At 37.5% G+C, this 18,201-nt stretch overlaps 1 protein-coding gene across 9 annotated transcripts in view; it reads left to right on the forward strand.

Moving 5' to 3' along the window:
* Positions 1-18,201, forward strand: part of PIKFYVE (phosphoinositide kinase, FYVE-type zinc finger containing) — a gene marked incomplete at its 3' end in the record, with an annotated part of 77,093 nt that overhangs the window by 28,849 nt on the left and 30,043 nt on the right. For all 9 annotated transcript variants that reach the window (XM_081243080.1, XM_081243087.1, XM_081243088.1 and 6 more), the window contains 8 exons: positions 4,763-4,822; positions 6,449-6,578; positions 7,006-7,186; positions 7,798-7,872; positions 10,989-11,096; positions 14,694-14,834; positions 15,486-15,612; positions 15,849-17,008. In XM_081243080.1, the coding sequence (XP_081099206.1) occupies positions 4,763-4,822; positions 6,449-6,578; positions 7,006-7,186; positions 7,798-7,872; positions 10,989-11,096; positions 14,694-14,834; positions 15,486-15,612; positions 15,849-17,008 (1,982 nt within the window). The remainder of the gene's footprint in view (positions 1-4,762; positions 4,823-6,448; positions 6,579-7,005; positions 7,187-7,797; positions 7,873-10,988; positions 11,097-14,693; positions 14,835-15,485; positions 15,613-15,848; positions 17,009-18,201) is intronic.

The following is an 18,201-nucleotide window of genomic DNA, read 5'->3' on the forward strand; positions in this document are numbered from 1 at the left end:
GCTCTAAAGTGGCATTAGTAAAGGTAAATAAATAAAAAATACATAATTGGGAATTCCTTGGCGGTCCAGTGGTTAGGACTCCGCACTTCACTGCAAGCGGCATGGATTCGATCCCTGGTCAGAGAACTAAGGTCCCGCATGCTGTGCGGCCAAAAAAAAGAAAAAAACATAAGTAATAAGTAACCGTGGCATTTCATTATGTTACAGTAACTGAAAAATCATTATTCTACAGATGAAGCAATTTATTCCATGATTTCACCTGTAGTTTGAATTTTTAATATTTAGTGCTCTAAATTTGAATTGTCTCCTTACTTAGATCTGAAATTCCTGCCTAATTCTTTGCTGCTGCCTACTTTGAGCCTCAGAATATTATCAGAAGAGAGAAGCTTTTGAATGTAAACATCTATGCTAAAATAATTGGAAACAAATTCACATTTCTACAACAGATTTCTTATAATTGTCGATATTAGCCACTATCATCAAGATGTGGTAAAATGGCATTTAAGGGTTATAGTAATAAAAAGGTATATCTTACTTAAGAATAGAAACTTACAGAGGGTGTGAGAAAAGAGGAGACCTGACTAGCATTGAGCACAAGTAAGATACACATCTTTATGGGAATCCTCAAAGCAGAAATTGGAAAAATGATGGCAGTCATTTGGGTGAGTATGAAAGGACAGTGAAGCAGGCGTGGCACTTGTGGGAGAATTAACTGTAGACTGTGGTCACATGGAGGATATTGGATTTTTGTAATATAAATGACAGATGTGGTTCAGAGGTGGGATGGTCTGTCATGATGGAGGGTATCTGTTCTCTGGACACTTCTGTTGGCAATTTCATTGTGCTGAAAGAAGAGTGTGAAATACATTTTTGACTTGCTGGTGATTTCACCTCTTGGAAAGTTAAGGAACTTTTGAAAATCATGAAGAAAGTGACCTGTCATCATGCAACTAATAATAGCAAAAGGTGGAGTGCTGAGCACAGTCAGGCACTTGCTTGAGGAAACCTAACTTCATAATGTTGGGGGAAGAATGGGAATAGAAGGCTCCGATAATGACGTTTTTACAGTACAACCTCAAACTGCATTTATAAGGAAAATTAAAGGGGCAGCACCTGCAGTTGAAAAAACCCGTCATGACTCCTCTGGCAACTTTCTGGTCTCAACCTTTAAAAATTTTTTTCTAGAAAAATTATGAGAGGAAACCTTCATATGAGGATCAGTCTGAAAGAGGGGCCAGTGCTTTTAGAAAAGTGACAGGATAGCAGAAGTCCAGACTGCACTGAAGATTGGAGGAAATGCCAAGGATATCTTGGGAAAGATTTTTAAAATTGTGATGCAAAGAAAGAAAAATTAGGTCAGTTATTTGGGGAAGTTGATACAATATTAATTGAACTTTTTTTTTTTTTTAACCTCTGTCAAGATAATCTTAACCAGGAAAGAACACTCACTGTTAAGAGGAAGTGAAGTCCAAAATAATGAAGAGTTAGAGAATGCCTCATTGTTGTTTTTTTTCCCTTCTAGTTTTACTGAGATATAATTGACATAAAGCACTGTATAAGTTTAACGTGTGCAGCATAAGTTTAGTGAACATCCATCATCTCACATAGATAGAAAATTAAAGAAATAGAAAAAATTCTTTTCTTTGTGATGAGAACTCTTAGAATTTACTCTCTTAACAACTTTCATATATGACATACGGCAGTGTTAATTGTATTTATTGTGTTGTATATCCGTCCCTAGTACTGGAAGTTTCTACCTTTCGACTGCCTTCGTCTGATTTCCCCTCCCCCACCCCCTTCCTCTAGTAACTACCAATCTGATCTCTTTTTCTGAGTTTGTTTTTGAACAAACCTCCAACTGTTTTTGACCTCCAACTGTTACACATCATAGTGATTGCATATTTCTATACATTTTGAAATGATCACCAGTTAAGTCTAGTTACAGTATGTCACCATACAAAGATATTACATAGTTATCGACTATATGCCCCACCCTGTATATTTTACACCCATGACTTAGTTATTTTGCAACTGAAAGTTTGTACCCCTAATCTTCCTTACCTATTTCTTTTCTCCTTCCACCCCCCCTCCCCTCTGGCAACCCCTGTTTGTCCTCTGTATCTATAACTCTGTTTCTTTTCTGTTCTGTTTGTTCATTTGTTTTGTTTTTTAGATTGCACAAATAAGTGAAATCATACAGAATTTGTCTTTCTCTGACTCATTTCACCTAACATAATACCCTCTAGTTCCACCCATGTTTTCAGAAATAGCAAGATTTTATTCTTTCTTGTGGCTGAGTAATATTACATTGTATATGTGTACACACACCCACACACCCACCCACCCACCCACACACACTCACACACTTACTCACTCACTCACTCTCTCACACACCCACCTACCCCAGAAAGAAGGTAATTATTAGATTGACCTCTTAGATCATTTGCAACCTTGAGAGCCTGTAATTTGAGGACTTTATAAATCCCTTAATAAACATTTCTGGCTTTCACAGTTCTCTCTTGTTAGTTTTTAGCATACTAACAGGAATTATTCTTTTTTCTATTTTTCTTGTGAAGTTGAGATACAATAAATTATTTTTTTCTTCACTGTAATTACAAGGAACACCGGTTACCAGGAAATAAAGGTCGTCAGAGTGACCTAGTTAGGGAAGTGAAAGACTTCCTCTGCTTCTGGTTTTTATTTCTCTTAAATAAAAATGAGAATGGGTGCTTTTTATCTTTCCATTAAAGTTAAAGGTAATACTTATTAAATCTTTTCTTTGGGATCATCTGCTAGCTTTTAAGGCTGAGGAAATTTGAATTCATAAAATTGATTGAAATAGCTATACTTAAAAAAAAACTGGTCATGTTTTTTATGTTACATAAGCAAACCCCTCATTTTCAGAAACTTGTAAAACTGAGACAGTGCGATCTTCTGGTTTGATTACTTTTTCATTATTGCTCTTGGAGAGTTATGCAATTAAAATATATTTTCTTCTGTGTTGGACGCAGGATTCTGAACCATTCTTTTAAAGTTAGCAAGTAGAACCTAGAGAAGAAAGTCAAAATTGTGGCTTCCGCAAACCTGTAGACCTAACTTCCCATTTATAGGGAAACAGGGGGTATAAGAGCAATTTAAACAGCACCATGAGGAAACAATCCATCAAATCCAGAATGTGGGATGTTCACCAGGACATTTGGCCTGGGTTCTTTCAAAGTTCAATATCATGAAAAAAAAAAAAAGGTAGGAAGTCTACTTTAGACTAAAAGAGAATAAAGAGAATGTAATGTATGAACCTTAATGGATCCAGGTTTGAGGGGTAAAAAAACATTTATTAAAGCATTTTGGGAACAGTTAGATAAATTTGAATATGGACTAACTCAATGATATTAAGAAATTGTTAGTTTTCTTAAGTGTGTAAATACTACGGCTATAGAGGAGAATGCCCTTATTTTTAAGAGATGCATGCTGAAGTATTAGTGGTAAAATGTCATGATACGTGTAATTTCAAATGGTCTGGAAAAAAAGCACACATATAGAGAGAAATCAGATATGGCAAATCATTAACAATTGTTCAGTCTAGGTGGAGGGTATACAGGATTTTCTGTATGTTTGAAATTTTTTCATAATTGGGGAAAATCCATCACTTCTGGAATTATATATATATATATATATATATATATATATATATATACACACATGTAAATAAATATCCTTTAGTATGAAGAGTAAAGCTTGTAAAGCCTCTACATTAGTTGAACAAATAGGGGTAGACATTATTAATTTCTTTGCGGGAGGTATAGGAATAAAGTATAACATCTGTTTTCACTGGTCCATATAATACTTGATTTTATTGTATTTGACATGGCACACTTGAACTTTCTAAATTTTTTTCTCCACTTTCTTGTTTGAAGGATGAGCATATTGGCTTATAGACACATTGACTTTTGAAGCCCATTTGTTTATAAATTCTACCTGCAAAGAATTTTGTGGAGCACCTTTACCTTAAAGGGCTTAAAATGCATTGTGGTTAAATTTGCACGGTAGAAAGAACCTCATTTGAGCTGTGCTTGGTCACAAACCTAGAGAAAAGGTCATGGGGAAGTAAAGAGTAAGTTTCACTTATAAGAAAAATATTTACTATTCTAAAAGTTCTAAAAGAACACATTCACAGTGTGTTCAGAAGTTATCTTTCAGCAACTATTTGGTTAGAAGTTTTGAAAATTAAAACTCTAAAAACTAATATAAATCCTTAGGTTTTATGTCTTTATTCCCTGCCATTGTCAGTTTTGTATTAATTTATTTTATAGCTTATATTCTGAAATTTAAAAAACCCCACCTTATATTGTATTATGAGGTGGCTTCTCTATCTGAACTCATTGTTTGTTAAATAATACAGTTGTACATGAGAAAAAGAGTAACTTTTTAGGCTTGTCATGAAAATTACTGACGATCTCAGTTTTCATAAACCAGTTCAGTTTTGATAAGGGAAAAATGATCTGTTAAATATTATCTGTCATTACTGTTTCAAGGTTCTGTTGAGTTATTAATTTAAGTCTATCAAGTTTAGTATGAAGTGTGCAGAACAAGTTATAAAGCATTATTTTAGCCCAAAGTTTTCGTGACTTGGCTGTGTACTGATGGGTTTAGTATGGGTAATACTTTGTGTGGGGGTGTGTTTTTTGTATAATTATGCTGGCATGTTGTAGTCGTAAGCTTCTCCTTTCCTTCCTCCTCTCTCTGCTCTCTCCCTGCTATGCAGAGTATTTGATTTCTGACAATGGAGGACAACAGCTCTCAATAAGTGATGCCTTCATCAAAGGTAATTTTATCAAAAGCTATACATGGGATGGTCTCTTTTGTTCATGGGGATATACTTGGGGCTTAGCACATTGATAGGTGCAGACTAGGTACTGACAATGTATTTGATTATTTTAGTATCATGGGAACACAGGTTTTAATATGTGTAGTAACTTTGAGACTGTTGAGAACCAAAAATATAAACTTGGACTTGGTTTGAAAGAAGGTCTCTGATCTGAAAAGTAGTTGTTTAAAAGCTTTTAAATAGATTTTGAATTTCATTCATTTAAAGGCATGAATAGCTTATGCTTCCCTATATCATGAGTATAGTATTAAGTATTGATATACATATCATCAGTGATTTTTTCAAGCTTATCAAAAAGCCTACAGGCAGATCTCATCCAATTGAGGATGCTGCTTGCCCTGGGGAGTTGGGAAGACAAGTGGACAGAAGAGATAAAAAGATAAAGAACTAATTCTGCTGATCATTTCCCTGGGGACAAGAGGAAGTACCAGCCTTTTCTAACCGTGACCCTACTTAGCTTGCTGTGGAGTGAAGACACACTTACTTAATTGGTCCATAACACTCTACAGCTTAGGCCTCAGATAATGGGAGGGTTTCACATAAAAGAGAGAAGGTAGGGCAAGCTGGTACAAGGGCAGCCACTTGCAGCTGGTGTCATAACTTAGCAGTGTTTCTAAATTCACCTCCAAGCATCTGGTTCAGCTAGATGTTTATAGACCAGGGCTTTAAATAATTGAAATGTGCCGTTTTTGTACTTCACTTGTCATGGACACTTGCTTTACTGTGTAAGCTGCTGGAATGTGTAGTTGAAAGTTTTTTTGTTTGTTTAGTTTGCTTTAAGAGGGGAAAGATTTGACAATTTTTGTAAGCATTTCTCACCTCTTTTCTTTCCATTTATTGAATCACATTTTTCAACATTTAGTGAGCATCTTTTTTTGCAAAGCATGTAGTATTATCTATTATTTTTTGGTCTTGATCCATTGACAAAATTTTACATAAATTGTTATTTACCATGTTTTAATTTCTTTACAGTTAATTTTTAGGTCTGACTTGTAAAAGTTTTGCCAATTAAAAAGAAAGCCTTTTGTTCCTGTATTGAAAAAGAAACACTAAAAGGATTGTCTGAGTAGACTTTTCTATACTGTCATGTACTGGTTCAGACGTATCAGGGCTGAGCTTTTCTCTTTAAAGTTCAGCACCCACACTATCACGTGTTCTGCTTGCATTCCGACTTCTATTGAATGCAGTTTTCAGTTTGTGGTTTTATAGGAAAAATAAACCACCTCGTTTTGTTAATGTCCCCAAATAAATAAAAAGACTGTAAAAAAATCTCATTTGCTTTTCAGAAGCCGTATTTATAATTATTTTCTTGAGAGTCCTGGTTGCTTATGTAAATTTACTTTTCACACTTCTGTCTCTGATTTTGTCTGTTGAGAATATTGATGATCTAACTCAGAGTTCATTTTTTAATTTATGAATTTAAACATGTCCTTGCTTTTTTTACACCAACAATTGAATTGGCTACCTTAAAAAATGTAAAAACGTTAAGTTGGCAATTTCTAAATCTATGAGTAGATGGTATAAAACGTGACAATGAAGTATAATTTCTTATTTTACACTTAGAATCCTTATTTAACCGTCGAGTTGAGGAAAAATCCAAAGAGCTGCCTTTCACACCTTTGGGTTGGCATCATAACAACCTGGAGCTGCTGAGGGAGGAGAATGGAGAGAAACAAGCCATGGAGAGGTTGCTGTAAGGCAGTGAGCTTTTTAATTTTAATTCTCCATTTTTATAATCTTCAGTGACTTGATAGGCATGTGCATAGTTCTTCCTTAGAAAGTCAAAAATACTAACATTACTTAGGAAATAAAGCCTGTTCTGGTGAAATTTCTTATAAAACAAAAAGTGTCCTAAATTGTGCTTGTCTGTCCCCATTGTCATTTATGTGTTAAAGTTTAATCAAATTAAATGGGTCATCTTAGTTGAGGATATTCACAGATTTTCTTTATGTGAAAAATCATTAAGGTGCAGATATGCAGAAAATAAAATTGACCAAGAAGATCTCATCTGTGAGCCATAATTAGTGTGCTTATTTCTTTGTAGACTGTGTTGTATCTTCAAAACTGTTGTCTCTGGCAGTATTAACTATGCAGACTTCTTTCCTGTAACATTTTTGTAGCTCAGCTAATCACAACCACATGATGGCACTACTCCAGCAGTTGCTCCACAGTGAGTCATTGTCACCATCTTGGAGGGACATCATTGTATCACTAGTCTGCCAGGTTGTTCAGACAGTCCGACCTGATGTCAAGAACCGGGATGATGACATGGATGTCCGTCAGTTTGTCCACATCAAAAAAGTGAGCTCTGCTAATGCTTTCCTAATGCTAGGAATTGATGAGATGGCCTGATAGTAATTTGTCTCTTAATGGTAATCTGAAAGGGTCATTACCAGGAGGGGTGCTAGGTGAGGAGGGGGAAGTTTTTTCTGCCTGCTCTATTTGTTAGCAGTGCACTTAAGGGTCATAGAAGCCACTGTTAGAAAGTGAGGGGTGAACGGGGGTGGGGGGTAAGTTGGGCTTGCAATGAGTTGGGAACTCAAACTTTCTTGCTTCCTCTTCTTGATGTGTCATCTATGAGAAGTCCTCTTCCCACAGATTACTGTCACTGTTCTGAGTAAAAGCAGTGGGTAATTGCTTTATTTAGAGAGTAGTGGAGTTTTGCCTGTATTTTTTGCCTATGATATGTAACTTAATAGTGGTCTTAATTGACATCTGGCATCAAGTACCAGGTAGTATGTTAGAGTGTTGATGATCATGCTAAGAGGCCATTAATTATTGGTTGAAAGGAAGAAATGCATCCTGGAACTTTTTGTACTTATTTGGAAATAAATAATAAATAATAGAATTCATTTGACTGGATTCTAAGGATGTATCCTTGAATTTTATTGTTTTCTTAATTGTTTCATTAGATCCCAGGTGGAAAGAAGTTTGATTCTGTGGTTGTCAATGGGTTTGTTTGTACCAAGAATATTGCCCATAAAAAGGTAATGTGATTCAGTTCAACAGTGAAGTTCAGCAAACTATGACTATGTGCCAAGCTAACAAGCTGGGGGTACCTTAATCGTGGAAGAAAAGGAGATTGGACATTGAGGGGTAACTAGCAGTGTCTCCCATAGGGGTGACATATTGGGGGGTTGAGGGAGAGTCTCCCAGAGCTGATGATGATTGGTACTTGTACAGTGGGGACTCATCAGACAGAAGAAGGCTTCCCAACCAGCAGGCTGACAGGACACTGGTATCATTTCTCCCTTCACCCCACTGCATCTCAGGGTGACAGGATTCTCTAACAGACTGGAGTCCTTCCAGAGGCCTGCCATCTGACAACTTTGTTCTTCCTCATAGGGCTGAGCTCAGAATTATCACTGGAATTCTGTTATCCGTCTCCCCTTTTATCTCTACCTTCAACCCTGAGGCTCTTTCTAGCACTAGCACAGAGAGTAGGGTGAAATAACCTGGTGGACTAAGGAAACTCTGAGATCCTAATGTGCGAGATGGGAAATGGCAGGAGATGGGGCTGGAGGAAGCAGGCAGGGGCTTTGTATCTCACTTTATTCTGAAGGCTACTGATTAGCAAAGTGTAGTGTGCATCAGGATCACCTGTGGACCTTGTTAAAAAGGTAGATCCCTAAGTCCAAACCCTGGAAATTCTCATTCAGTAGGTTTAGGGGGGTGGGAATTGGGGGGTGGGTAGGGGAAGGGTGGGACTACTTAAACATTTTTTTTTAAGGAAGTATAGTTAATTTACAATGTTATGTTAGTTTCCAGTGTACAGCAAAGTGATTCAGTTTTTTATACACATATATATATTTTTTCATATTCTTTTCCATTATAGTTTATTACAGGACATTGAATATAGTTCCCTGTGCTGTACAGTAGGACCTTGTTGTTTATTTATTTTATACACAGTGGCTTGCATCTACCATTCCCAAACTCCCAATTTATCCCTCCCTGCACTACTTTCCCCTTTGGTAACCATAAGTTTGTTTTCTATGTCTGTGAGTCTGTTTCTGTTTTGTATATAAGTTCATTTGTGTCATATTTTAGATTCCACATACAAGTGATATTATGTAATACTTGTCTTTCTCTGTCTGACTTCACTTAGTATGGTAATCTCTAGATCCATCCTTGTTGTTGCAAATGGCATTATTTCATTCCTTTTTATGGCTGAGTAGTATTCCATTGTGTATATATGTACCACATTTTCTTTATCCATTCATCTGTCAATAGACGTTTAGGTTGCTTCCGTGTCTTGGCTATTGTAAATGGTGCTGCACTGAACATTGGTGTGCATGTATCTTTTCAAATTAGAGTTTTCTCTGGATGTATCCTCAGGAGTGGGATTGCGGATCATGTGGTAACTCTGTTTTTAGTTTTTTAAGGAACCTCCATACTGTTTTGCATAGTGGCTGCACCAATTCACATTCGGCTGGGACTGCTTTTAATGGAGGCACTCTGGGAGTTTCCAGTGTCGTTTATTGGTTCTCACATTTTGAGAAACCATTGACCTGTAACAGTGTTCTCAAACCTAGCTGTGCTTCAGAATCACTAAGGGAACTTATTAAACATAGAGACACCCTGGCCCCACCTCTGAGGATACTGATTTGGTTACAGTGAGAGCTCAGGCAGATCTCAAGCCTGAACAACTAGATGGAGAAACTGCAGTCCTGTTTTCACTCTTTTCTAAGCAGAGTCTAATAATTTTTTTTTGTAAGTCATTAAGCCTCCTGAAAGTTGTTAGTGACCAAAGAGAAATAAAAGTATGTTTGGATTTGATATTATAGCAATGATCCAGAGTTCATGTGTCTACATAGTCTTATTAAAACATTTTATGCCATCAAAGTAGTACTTTATTTTTTTAAAGATTTATTTATTTTATTTATTTTTTTTTAAAAAAGTTTTTTAAAAAATTTTTGGCGGTGTCAGGTCTTAGTTGCAGCACACGGGATCTTTGTTGTGTCATGCGGGTTTTCTCTTCTCTAGTTGTGGTGCGTGGGCTCCAGAGCACATGGGCTCTTGTAGTTTGCAGCACGCGGGCTCTAGTTGAGGCGACAAACTCAGTAGTTCTGGTGGCAAACTCAGTAGTTGTGGCACGCGGGCTTAGTTGCCCTGCGGCATGTGGGATCTTAGTTTCCTGACCAGGGATCAAGTCCCCTGTATTGCAAGGTGGATTCTTTACCACTGGACCACCAGGGAAGTCCCCAAAGTAGTACTTTAAATCAAATTAAATGGTCTTTGTTGAATTCAGAGGTATGTATGTTGTGCTCATCTCCGGAATTAAAAACTGTTATGTGTATGTGGTAGACACATATGCACGAATGACTGTCTTGCTCCACTGACCATATTTAGAGGTAGTCTTTAATTTGTAGTTGCTAAAAGAGCCCTGAATGTAGTTTCCCAGTTGATGAATCACTGTTTTCAGAACCATTTACTGGTTTGGCCCTGATAAGCTTGGTCAGTCGAAAACTTCGATTGCAGGACCTGGTTGTTCTGCTTGTGGCTTTAGTTGCGTGGTTAGGATATATTGTTTGAGTCACTGCTTCAGGATATGCTTTAAAGGTTTTCTGTTTTAACTTCTTATTACCCAATTTGGCTTGCAAATTTACGACTGCTTGGAAATTTATTCCATTAAAAATATATTCAGCAGGTGTTTTAAATCTTTTCTCCCTCATCTACCCTTCTTGAATTTCAGAAAAGTTAAATTCTGCCTTCAGAGTTGCTGATTTGTGGGAGTTTGTGGAGTAGACTGTCTTTAAGCCCCTCTCTGCCCTACCCAGGGCTGGATAGCTTTTCTTGCAACATTAGAAATTAAAAAAAAAAAAAGTTTAAAAAAATATAGTTAAGAGTATAGAAGATTAGGTAAAATAGCATTAGTAGAAAAGAAGCCAATTTTTGAAGAATTTTGCATAGCCCTAAACTAATAATTTGCTTTGAAAAAAAGTAAGAGAATACCACAAAAGAACTAAATGAGAGTATTTTAATATGAATATAATGAGATCATCTATTTAAGAGGAATTATGAACAGTGTGAATTTAAAGTTGTGATTAAAGGACTATAAGGTGCAAACTTCAAAGTTTTAACAAACTGTTCATTTATTTTTTAGATGAATTCTTCTATTAAAAACCCCAAAATTCTTCTGTTGAAGTGTTCCATTGAGTATCTCTACAGAGAAGAAACTAAATTTACTTGCATTGATCCTATTGTGCTTCAGGTAAGAACTTACTGAAACAGTAATCTGGAGGGATGTTTGTGTACTATGATGCTTGCCAGCTCTTATAACGCATTCCAGCTGGTTAAATTTGACAGACAAACTTAATTGCTGTTGTTTCATTTAAAAATTTTATTATAAAAGATGTTTTTATGTATCACACTTTAGAAGCTTACCAAAACCTCTGTCACTATTTTTAGTTTCAAAGTGTTAAAAGGCAACACATGTCTTTTTGGGAATATATGAAGAAAAAGTGACAATCCAAATCCTGTTTTTCCTTCCCACCTGGGTCATGGATTTACTTTAAGGATTTCTCTAACTTAATCAGGTTCCCAATAATAATACCTGATTTTTTAATACAGTCTGTTCTACTAAAACACGTGTTTCTAGAACACTAAGTAGCTTACACACAGTTGGTAAAAGGGAATAACATCCTATGGAAGTTGTGTCAGTTTCTGTCTGGTTTTGCTTAAGTGAGGAGGTCCAGAATAACTGCGGTAGGATTATAACCCTCAGCTAGAAAGAAAATCAGCCTCAGCTCAGCTCCTATAAAGGCAGGAACCCTTTTAGCTCTATTTTAAGAAATTAGAAGTGAGCTCCTGTTTGAAGAATTCTCTCCCTAGAGAGATGCAACCCCTGGTCCTGGATGGCTCTTAGGCGTTCACTATTCAGAGTTCCATTTCCAGTTGTACTGTTGCACTTGCTTTTGTACATTTTAAATTTCCCTTGAGGCCACCTCCAGCTACACTGAGCTGCCTGTCTGGGCTGTCCAAGTTCTCTGTCAAGGTACTAATTTTTATTCTTGTTAGTGCTCTGAATATGCAGTTACATAGGTTTTAAAAGTTGTCTGCCCCAACCTCTTTTCTCCCATAAATGCTATTAATTAATTTGTAGTTGTTCAAAATGCGGAGTTTTCAGGAATGTGTATTCCTATTATAGCAGAAACACTTACATTCAGTTCCAGAAACATTTAGGAAAAACATTGGTTGAAAATTCATAGATGATAGGTACATTTTCTCAAGAGTGATAAGAGCAATCACTTTTGTTCTGAATTCATAGACAACAACAGAAAAAACTTAATTGTGGTGAAAGGCACCACGGGTCATGAAACTCTGCTCTGTTGCTTAAGGAACTCTGTTAACTGGGACTGTTTCCTTTTTGGAATTCAGCTATGTATCATTAAAAGTGAGGGGTTTCAGCTAGATTTATACCATTCCTTCTAGCTCTTAATTTACTATGACTTTTCAGTGACAACTGAAATAAGGGAAAAGGGGAAACACAATTATCATTCGTGGAATCTAAGGTACTGTGATGCTGGGACTTTTCTTGATCTCACTGAAGATGTCAGTGAAAGATCACAACCACATGGATTGCAAGATGCATCCTAATTGCAGAGATGTTAAAATGTGTAAAATTTTATGTCTTGGAGTTGATGAACTAGTAATCAGAATCCATAGATATTTAGTTACAAAAAAGTTATACTTAAATTTATCTGCTTTATTTATTTATTTATTTTTTGCGGTACGCGGGCCTCTCACTGCTGTGGCCTCTCCCGTTGCGGAGCACAGGCTCCGGACGCGCAGGCTCAGCGGCCATGGCTCACGGGCCTAGCCGCTCTGCGGCTTGTGGGATCTTCCCAGACCGGGGCACGAACCTGTGTCCCCTGCATCAGCAGGCGGACTCTCAACCACTGCGTCACCAGGGAAGCCCTATCTGCTTTATTTTAACTCCATCCTTACGACCAGGTTAACAGACTAAAATCTTTATGTTAGAGAAGTATGCTCTGGGCAATGTATATTAGTAAACATTTAATTCATATAATTTAAAACATCTGGTTCATCAGTGCTATAAAACATAGTTTAGTATATCTTTAAGTTCTGACCTATTAAAGTTTTTAGTTTGAATTGATAGAAAGTATCAATTGATATGACTTTTTTTTAATCCTTTTTTTTTGGTCCACTCATTGTGGAATAACCAATCAAAGAAGAAGCTGAAAGGTAAATAGTTAGAAAAAGGAGGATGAGAAACAGTGGCCAAAGAGATAATTAGCCTGTGGTGCCATACTGTCTTCACAAGGTCAGCCCTTAAGATCTGTTGGTCTGCCACTGCTCCATTGTGTTCCTGGCCTACCTTCTGATACTCTTTCCTTGCTGAGCCTCTCCCAGGACCCCTTTTTAGCATGGTGCTTCATGTATAATCATAATAGTTGACTGGAGCTGGAACTGAGAGGAAATGTATTTGCTATCCCTGTATCAGAGGCCAGAAACTTAAAAAAAAAAAATCAACTTATTTTATTTATTTATTATTTTTTTTTTTGCGGTATGCGGGCCCCTCACTGTTGTGGCCTCTCCTGTTGCGGAGCACAGGCTCCGGACGCACAGGCTCAGTGGCCATGGCTCACAGGCGTAGCCGCTCCGCGGCATGTGGGATCTTCCCGGACCGGGGCACGAACCCGTGTCCCCTGCATCGGCAGGCGGACTCTCAACCACTGAGCCACCAGGGAAGCCCTATTTTAGTTATTCTTTATTGGAGCTGCACAAGTAAAATCATTTAAAATGTCATTAAATAACAATTTAGTAAGCAGAGAAGGAAATTAACATGTTTCAAGGAAAAAAGTTCCATTTTGTTAATAATGGGAGAATTTGAAAATGTACAATTTCTATCAGTAAAACAGAGAAGGGTGAGAAGAAATATACTCCATCTAACAGGGCAGGTTCATTGCAGGGAATAGGCTCGTCCATTGCTGGTGGCACTGACCATGAATACAGTCTTACTCAGAAAGCACTGGGCATAGGGAGCAGAAGTGACAGACGTGCTCCCACATTCCATTGTCACCTCTCTGAGCCCAGAAATCTTATGAAACAATTAATGAATTATATTGTTTTAACTCTGGTTGTTATTTACAATATTCATTTGCTTTGAAAGTAAGCCTTTGTCATGAAATTGTATTAAAAATGTTTTAATTTTTAACTATAGCTGTTCTGGTAGAATATTACCTGTTCGGAGATTGAAATTAGGAAGTAGCTGAAATAGCATCTGTTAGAGAGTTATTTATTCAGATACCCCAAAGAAGAAATATTCTGGTTAGTTTCAGAATGTAAAAGGGGGAATTCATAACTATGTTAAAAACGTTTAGAAATTCCTTTCATTTAGGGTTAGGGTTTTTAATTAATTAATTAATGTATAACCTTTGAGAGCTAGCTAATTGGATTCTTGGCTTTTATGTCATAGGTTACTAAGAATTCAAAATCCTTCGAAGTAAAGTTAGTGAGTTGGAGAAGGAAATTTCTCCTGAAACTCTTTTCAGCATAATCAGCAGATTAGAATGATGAAAAATATTCTTGGTTGTGTTTGAGTTAATTTGCTTATAGCAGTGGTAAGTGATCTTTAGCATAGTTTCACCTGAGATTGGGGACCTGAGAAATGAGTAACACATCAGTACTACAGTGTTTACTTAGTAGGAAATATTTATTAGTAGTGGTTTGTGGGCAAAGAAAACTTCGGCTGAGTTTGATAGTAATAGTCAAACTATCCTGATATTTTTACATGTCTAGATCTTGAGTTGTATCACACATAATATTTTTGATTTATTTTACTTAGGAAAGGGAATTCTTGAAGAACTACGTTCAGCGAATAGTTGATGTTCGGCCCACATTGGTTTTAGTTGAGAAAACAGTATCTCGAATTGCCCAGGATATGTTACTGGAACATGGCATTACTTTGGTCATTAATGTAAAATCAGTGAGTGTTCTTATTTTTCTATTTTTATATCATTTAAAAATAATCACGGCTTGTAAATTTATATGCATGTATGGTAGATATGCAGGGATCTTTAATTATTTATTTCTTTGCTGTGCCATATATATTGCAAGTAGGACAGGCATGGCAGTGATTTCATTATTTATAAGACTGGAGGATCTCAGGCTGGAAGAAAGTACGATTTCATATAGCACTCATACGAGTTATATAATGCTCATCATAGGTTCTACAAGACCAAAGGTGTGATAGACATTAGTTAATAAGTAGTATTTGTGGAGACTTCATTTTGTAGCAGAAAATGTTCTCTCCCTTGAAAAGTTACCCTCTTCAGAACAGAGGTCAGTTCTGGAAGTTTCCCACCCTCCGCCCCTGAATCAGTACCTTTTGTCAGTGCATGATGCTTAAATGTCTTTTGATAATGTCATTAATATGAGTATGGTTTATTTTAGTAGGCACATTGATTTCTAAGTGTAGACTAATCTAGAGTCAGTAAAAGTCATTTAATGATTAAAATCAAGGAAATTCATTGTGAGGGCATTTTCATATGTTCCTATTATTTTTTCATATTAAATTTTCTAAGAATTTTATTCTTCTCTGTCTAATTTTGTAATATAATGTTGTTCTGTGTTCTAGCAAGTTTTAGAACGAATCAGTCGGATGACCCAAGGTGATTTGGTGATGTCGATGGACCAGCTGCTTACAAAACCTCACCTGGGCACCTGTCACAAATTTTACATGCAGATGTTTCAGTTGCCTAATGGTGAGTGATCTCTAGTATAGATTTACCTGGAATTGGGGACCTGAGGACATGAGTAAATTCATCAGTACTACAAGGTTGACTTAGTAGGAAATAGCTATTAGCAGTGGTTAAATGAGGACAGGCAACTGTGGTTTTACTTGAGGGTTTTTCTCTGGTAGATGTTAAGATGGTGAATTCTGTCTGGACTTCTGGATTGCCACCTAAGCCTTCCTAACCTTGTGTTTGTTTATTTGTAGAACAAACCAAAACACTGATGGTTTTTGAAGGCTGTCCACAGCACTTGGGCTGTACAATCAAGCTTAGAGGAGGCTCTGATTATGAGCTGGCTCGAGTTAAGGAGATCCTAATATTTATGATCTGTGTAGCTTATCATTCTCAACTAGAAATCTCCTTCCTCATGGATGAATTTGCTATGCCTCCTACATTAACACCAAACCCCTCCTTCCATTCTCTGATTGAGGGACAGGAGGATGAAGGGGCTGCACAAGAGCCATTCAGCGGAAGTCCCCTCCCCCGGGAGCCTGACTTCCCTCCGGACTTTCTGCCCTCTGATGATAGCAGTTTGCTCGAATCAAGGATTCTGTTTGAGAAGGGTGATCAGGAAACTAAAAGTGTGCCACAGGATGTTGCCTCTTCGAAGCATCAAGAGCATGCCCCGGCAGCTTGCCCAGCAGGTGCCCCCTGTGCTCTCTTTCCATCGGTACCGGAATCATTGCTGCCTCTCCATATAGATGATCAGCAGGATGCCATAGGCAGTGAGCAGCCCGAGGCTTTGCAGCAAACAGAGGAGCTACAGGATCCCAAAAGCCAGATGAGAGCCTTTAGAGACCCTCTACAGGATGACACTGGCCTGTATATTACAGAGGAAGTTACCTCCTCTGAAGATAAACGAAAGACTTATTCTTTGACCTTTAAACAGGAATTGAAAGATGTGATCCTCTGTATCTCCCCAGTCATCACATTCCGGGAGCCCTTCCTTTTAACTGAAAAGGGGATGAGATGCTCTACCCGAGATTACTTTGCAGAGCAGGTTTACTGGTCTCCTCTCCTCAATAAAGAGTTCAAAGAAATGGAGAGCAGGCGGAAGAAACAGATGCTCAGGGATCTCTCTGGCCTTCAGGGCATGAATGGAAGTGTTCAGGCCAAGTCTATTCAAGTCCTGCCCTCACACGAGCTAGTGAGCACCAGAATTGCCGAGCACCTGGGTGATAGCCAGAGCCTGGGGAGAATGCTGGCCGATTATCGGGCCAGAGGAGGAAGAATTCAGCAAAAAAATGCAGACCCTTTCGCTTATTCTAAGGATGCATCGGGTACTTCAAGTGGCAAATCCGGAAGCAAAAGTGAAGGTGACGAAGAGAAAGGGTTGATTACAAGTGATGCAGTGTGGTCAACAAAGGTGAGCAAGACCATTCTGTGTGCTTGTGTAAATTTAAAATGTGTTGGGGACTTTCCTGGCCGTCCAGTGGTTAAGACTTCGCGCTCCCACTGCAGGGGGCGCAGGTTCGATCCCTGGTCGGGTAACTTAAGATCTCACACGCCTTGAGGTGCGGCCAAATAAATAAATAAATCTACTTAACATACACGTCTTTAAAAAAAAAGTGTTGAAAATCTCTGCTATGGCAGGGTAAAAATAATCACATATGACAAATTGCAGATTTATTAAATATTTCCTCTATGCTTTTTATTTTTTGTCTAGGTCTTTCGGCTTATGTGTTTCTTTAAAATGTATGAAATAGGAGTGTAATGTAATGAAACTGGATTTTGAGGGTTTTAGGCTAAGCTCACAGTAAACTAGGAGGAGCTCTGAGGTAGGGGGGCAGCGTGGAGCTGCTTAAAATTTCTGGCATGATGACTTGGGTTTAGTGTGATGCGTCCTTGATCCTTTTAATGGCAGTGAGCAGGACAGTAAGGGTTGGAAGTTTATTGTAGGAAATGGATGTGTTTTAAAAAAATAAGGAAGATTTATTCATGGATATATTATTGATAATGGTGGTAATAAAACTAATGAACAAATCTGTCTCTAGATGAGGAAATACAGTTTTTTAATAAAACAAAAAGATGTTCACTTTCACAAGTCTGGGAATGATTAATAATGGTACACCGTTTTTAATACATGAAATTGGCAAAAAAGAACGTGATAAGAGCCGTGGTTAATGAGGTATGGAAAAATACTTATAATAAACTAAATAAATTTATGTTTATATACATTTATGTAAACTTATTAAAAGTGATAGGGAGGTCTTTTAAATTTACATGAGTACATATATATATTTGATTTAGGATTCCCATCTTTTATAACTTATTCCTGCAGATAAGTAAGCATTTGGTATAAGGATGCTTATATTTTATTATAATATATGTACAAGGGTGTTTACTGAAGCATTATTTCTAATTGTTTGCTGTTAAAAGGATGAGTTGGATCTCGTTTAATGACCCAGAGAGAACCCATGATATATTTTCTAGTGTTAAAAAGCAAATTGTGGGGCTTCCCTGGTGGCGCAGTGGTTGAGAGTCCGCCTGCCGATGCAGGGGAAACGGGTTCGTGCCCCGGTCTGGGAAGATCCCGCGTGCCGTGGAGCGGCTGGGCCC

Source organism: Mesoplodon bidens (assembly GCF_964165515.1).
Source record: "Mesoplodon bidens genome assembly, chromosome: 8".
NCBI classification, from domain to species: domain Eukaryota; kingdom Metazoa; phylum Chordata; class Mammalia; order Artiodactyla; family Ziphiidae; genus Mesoplodon; species Mesoplodon bidens.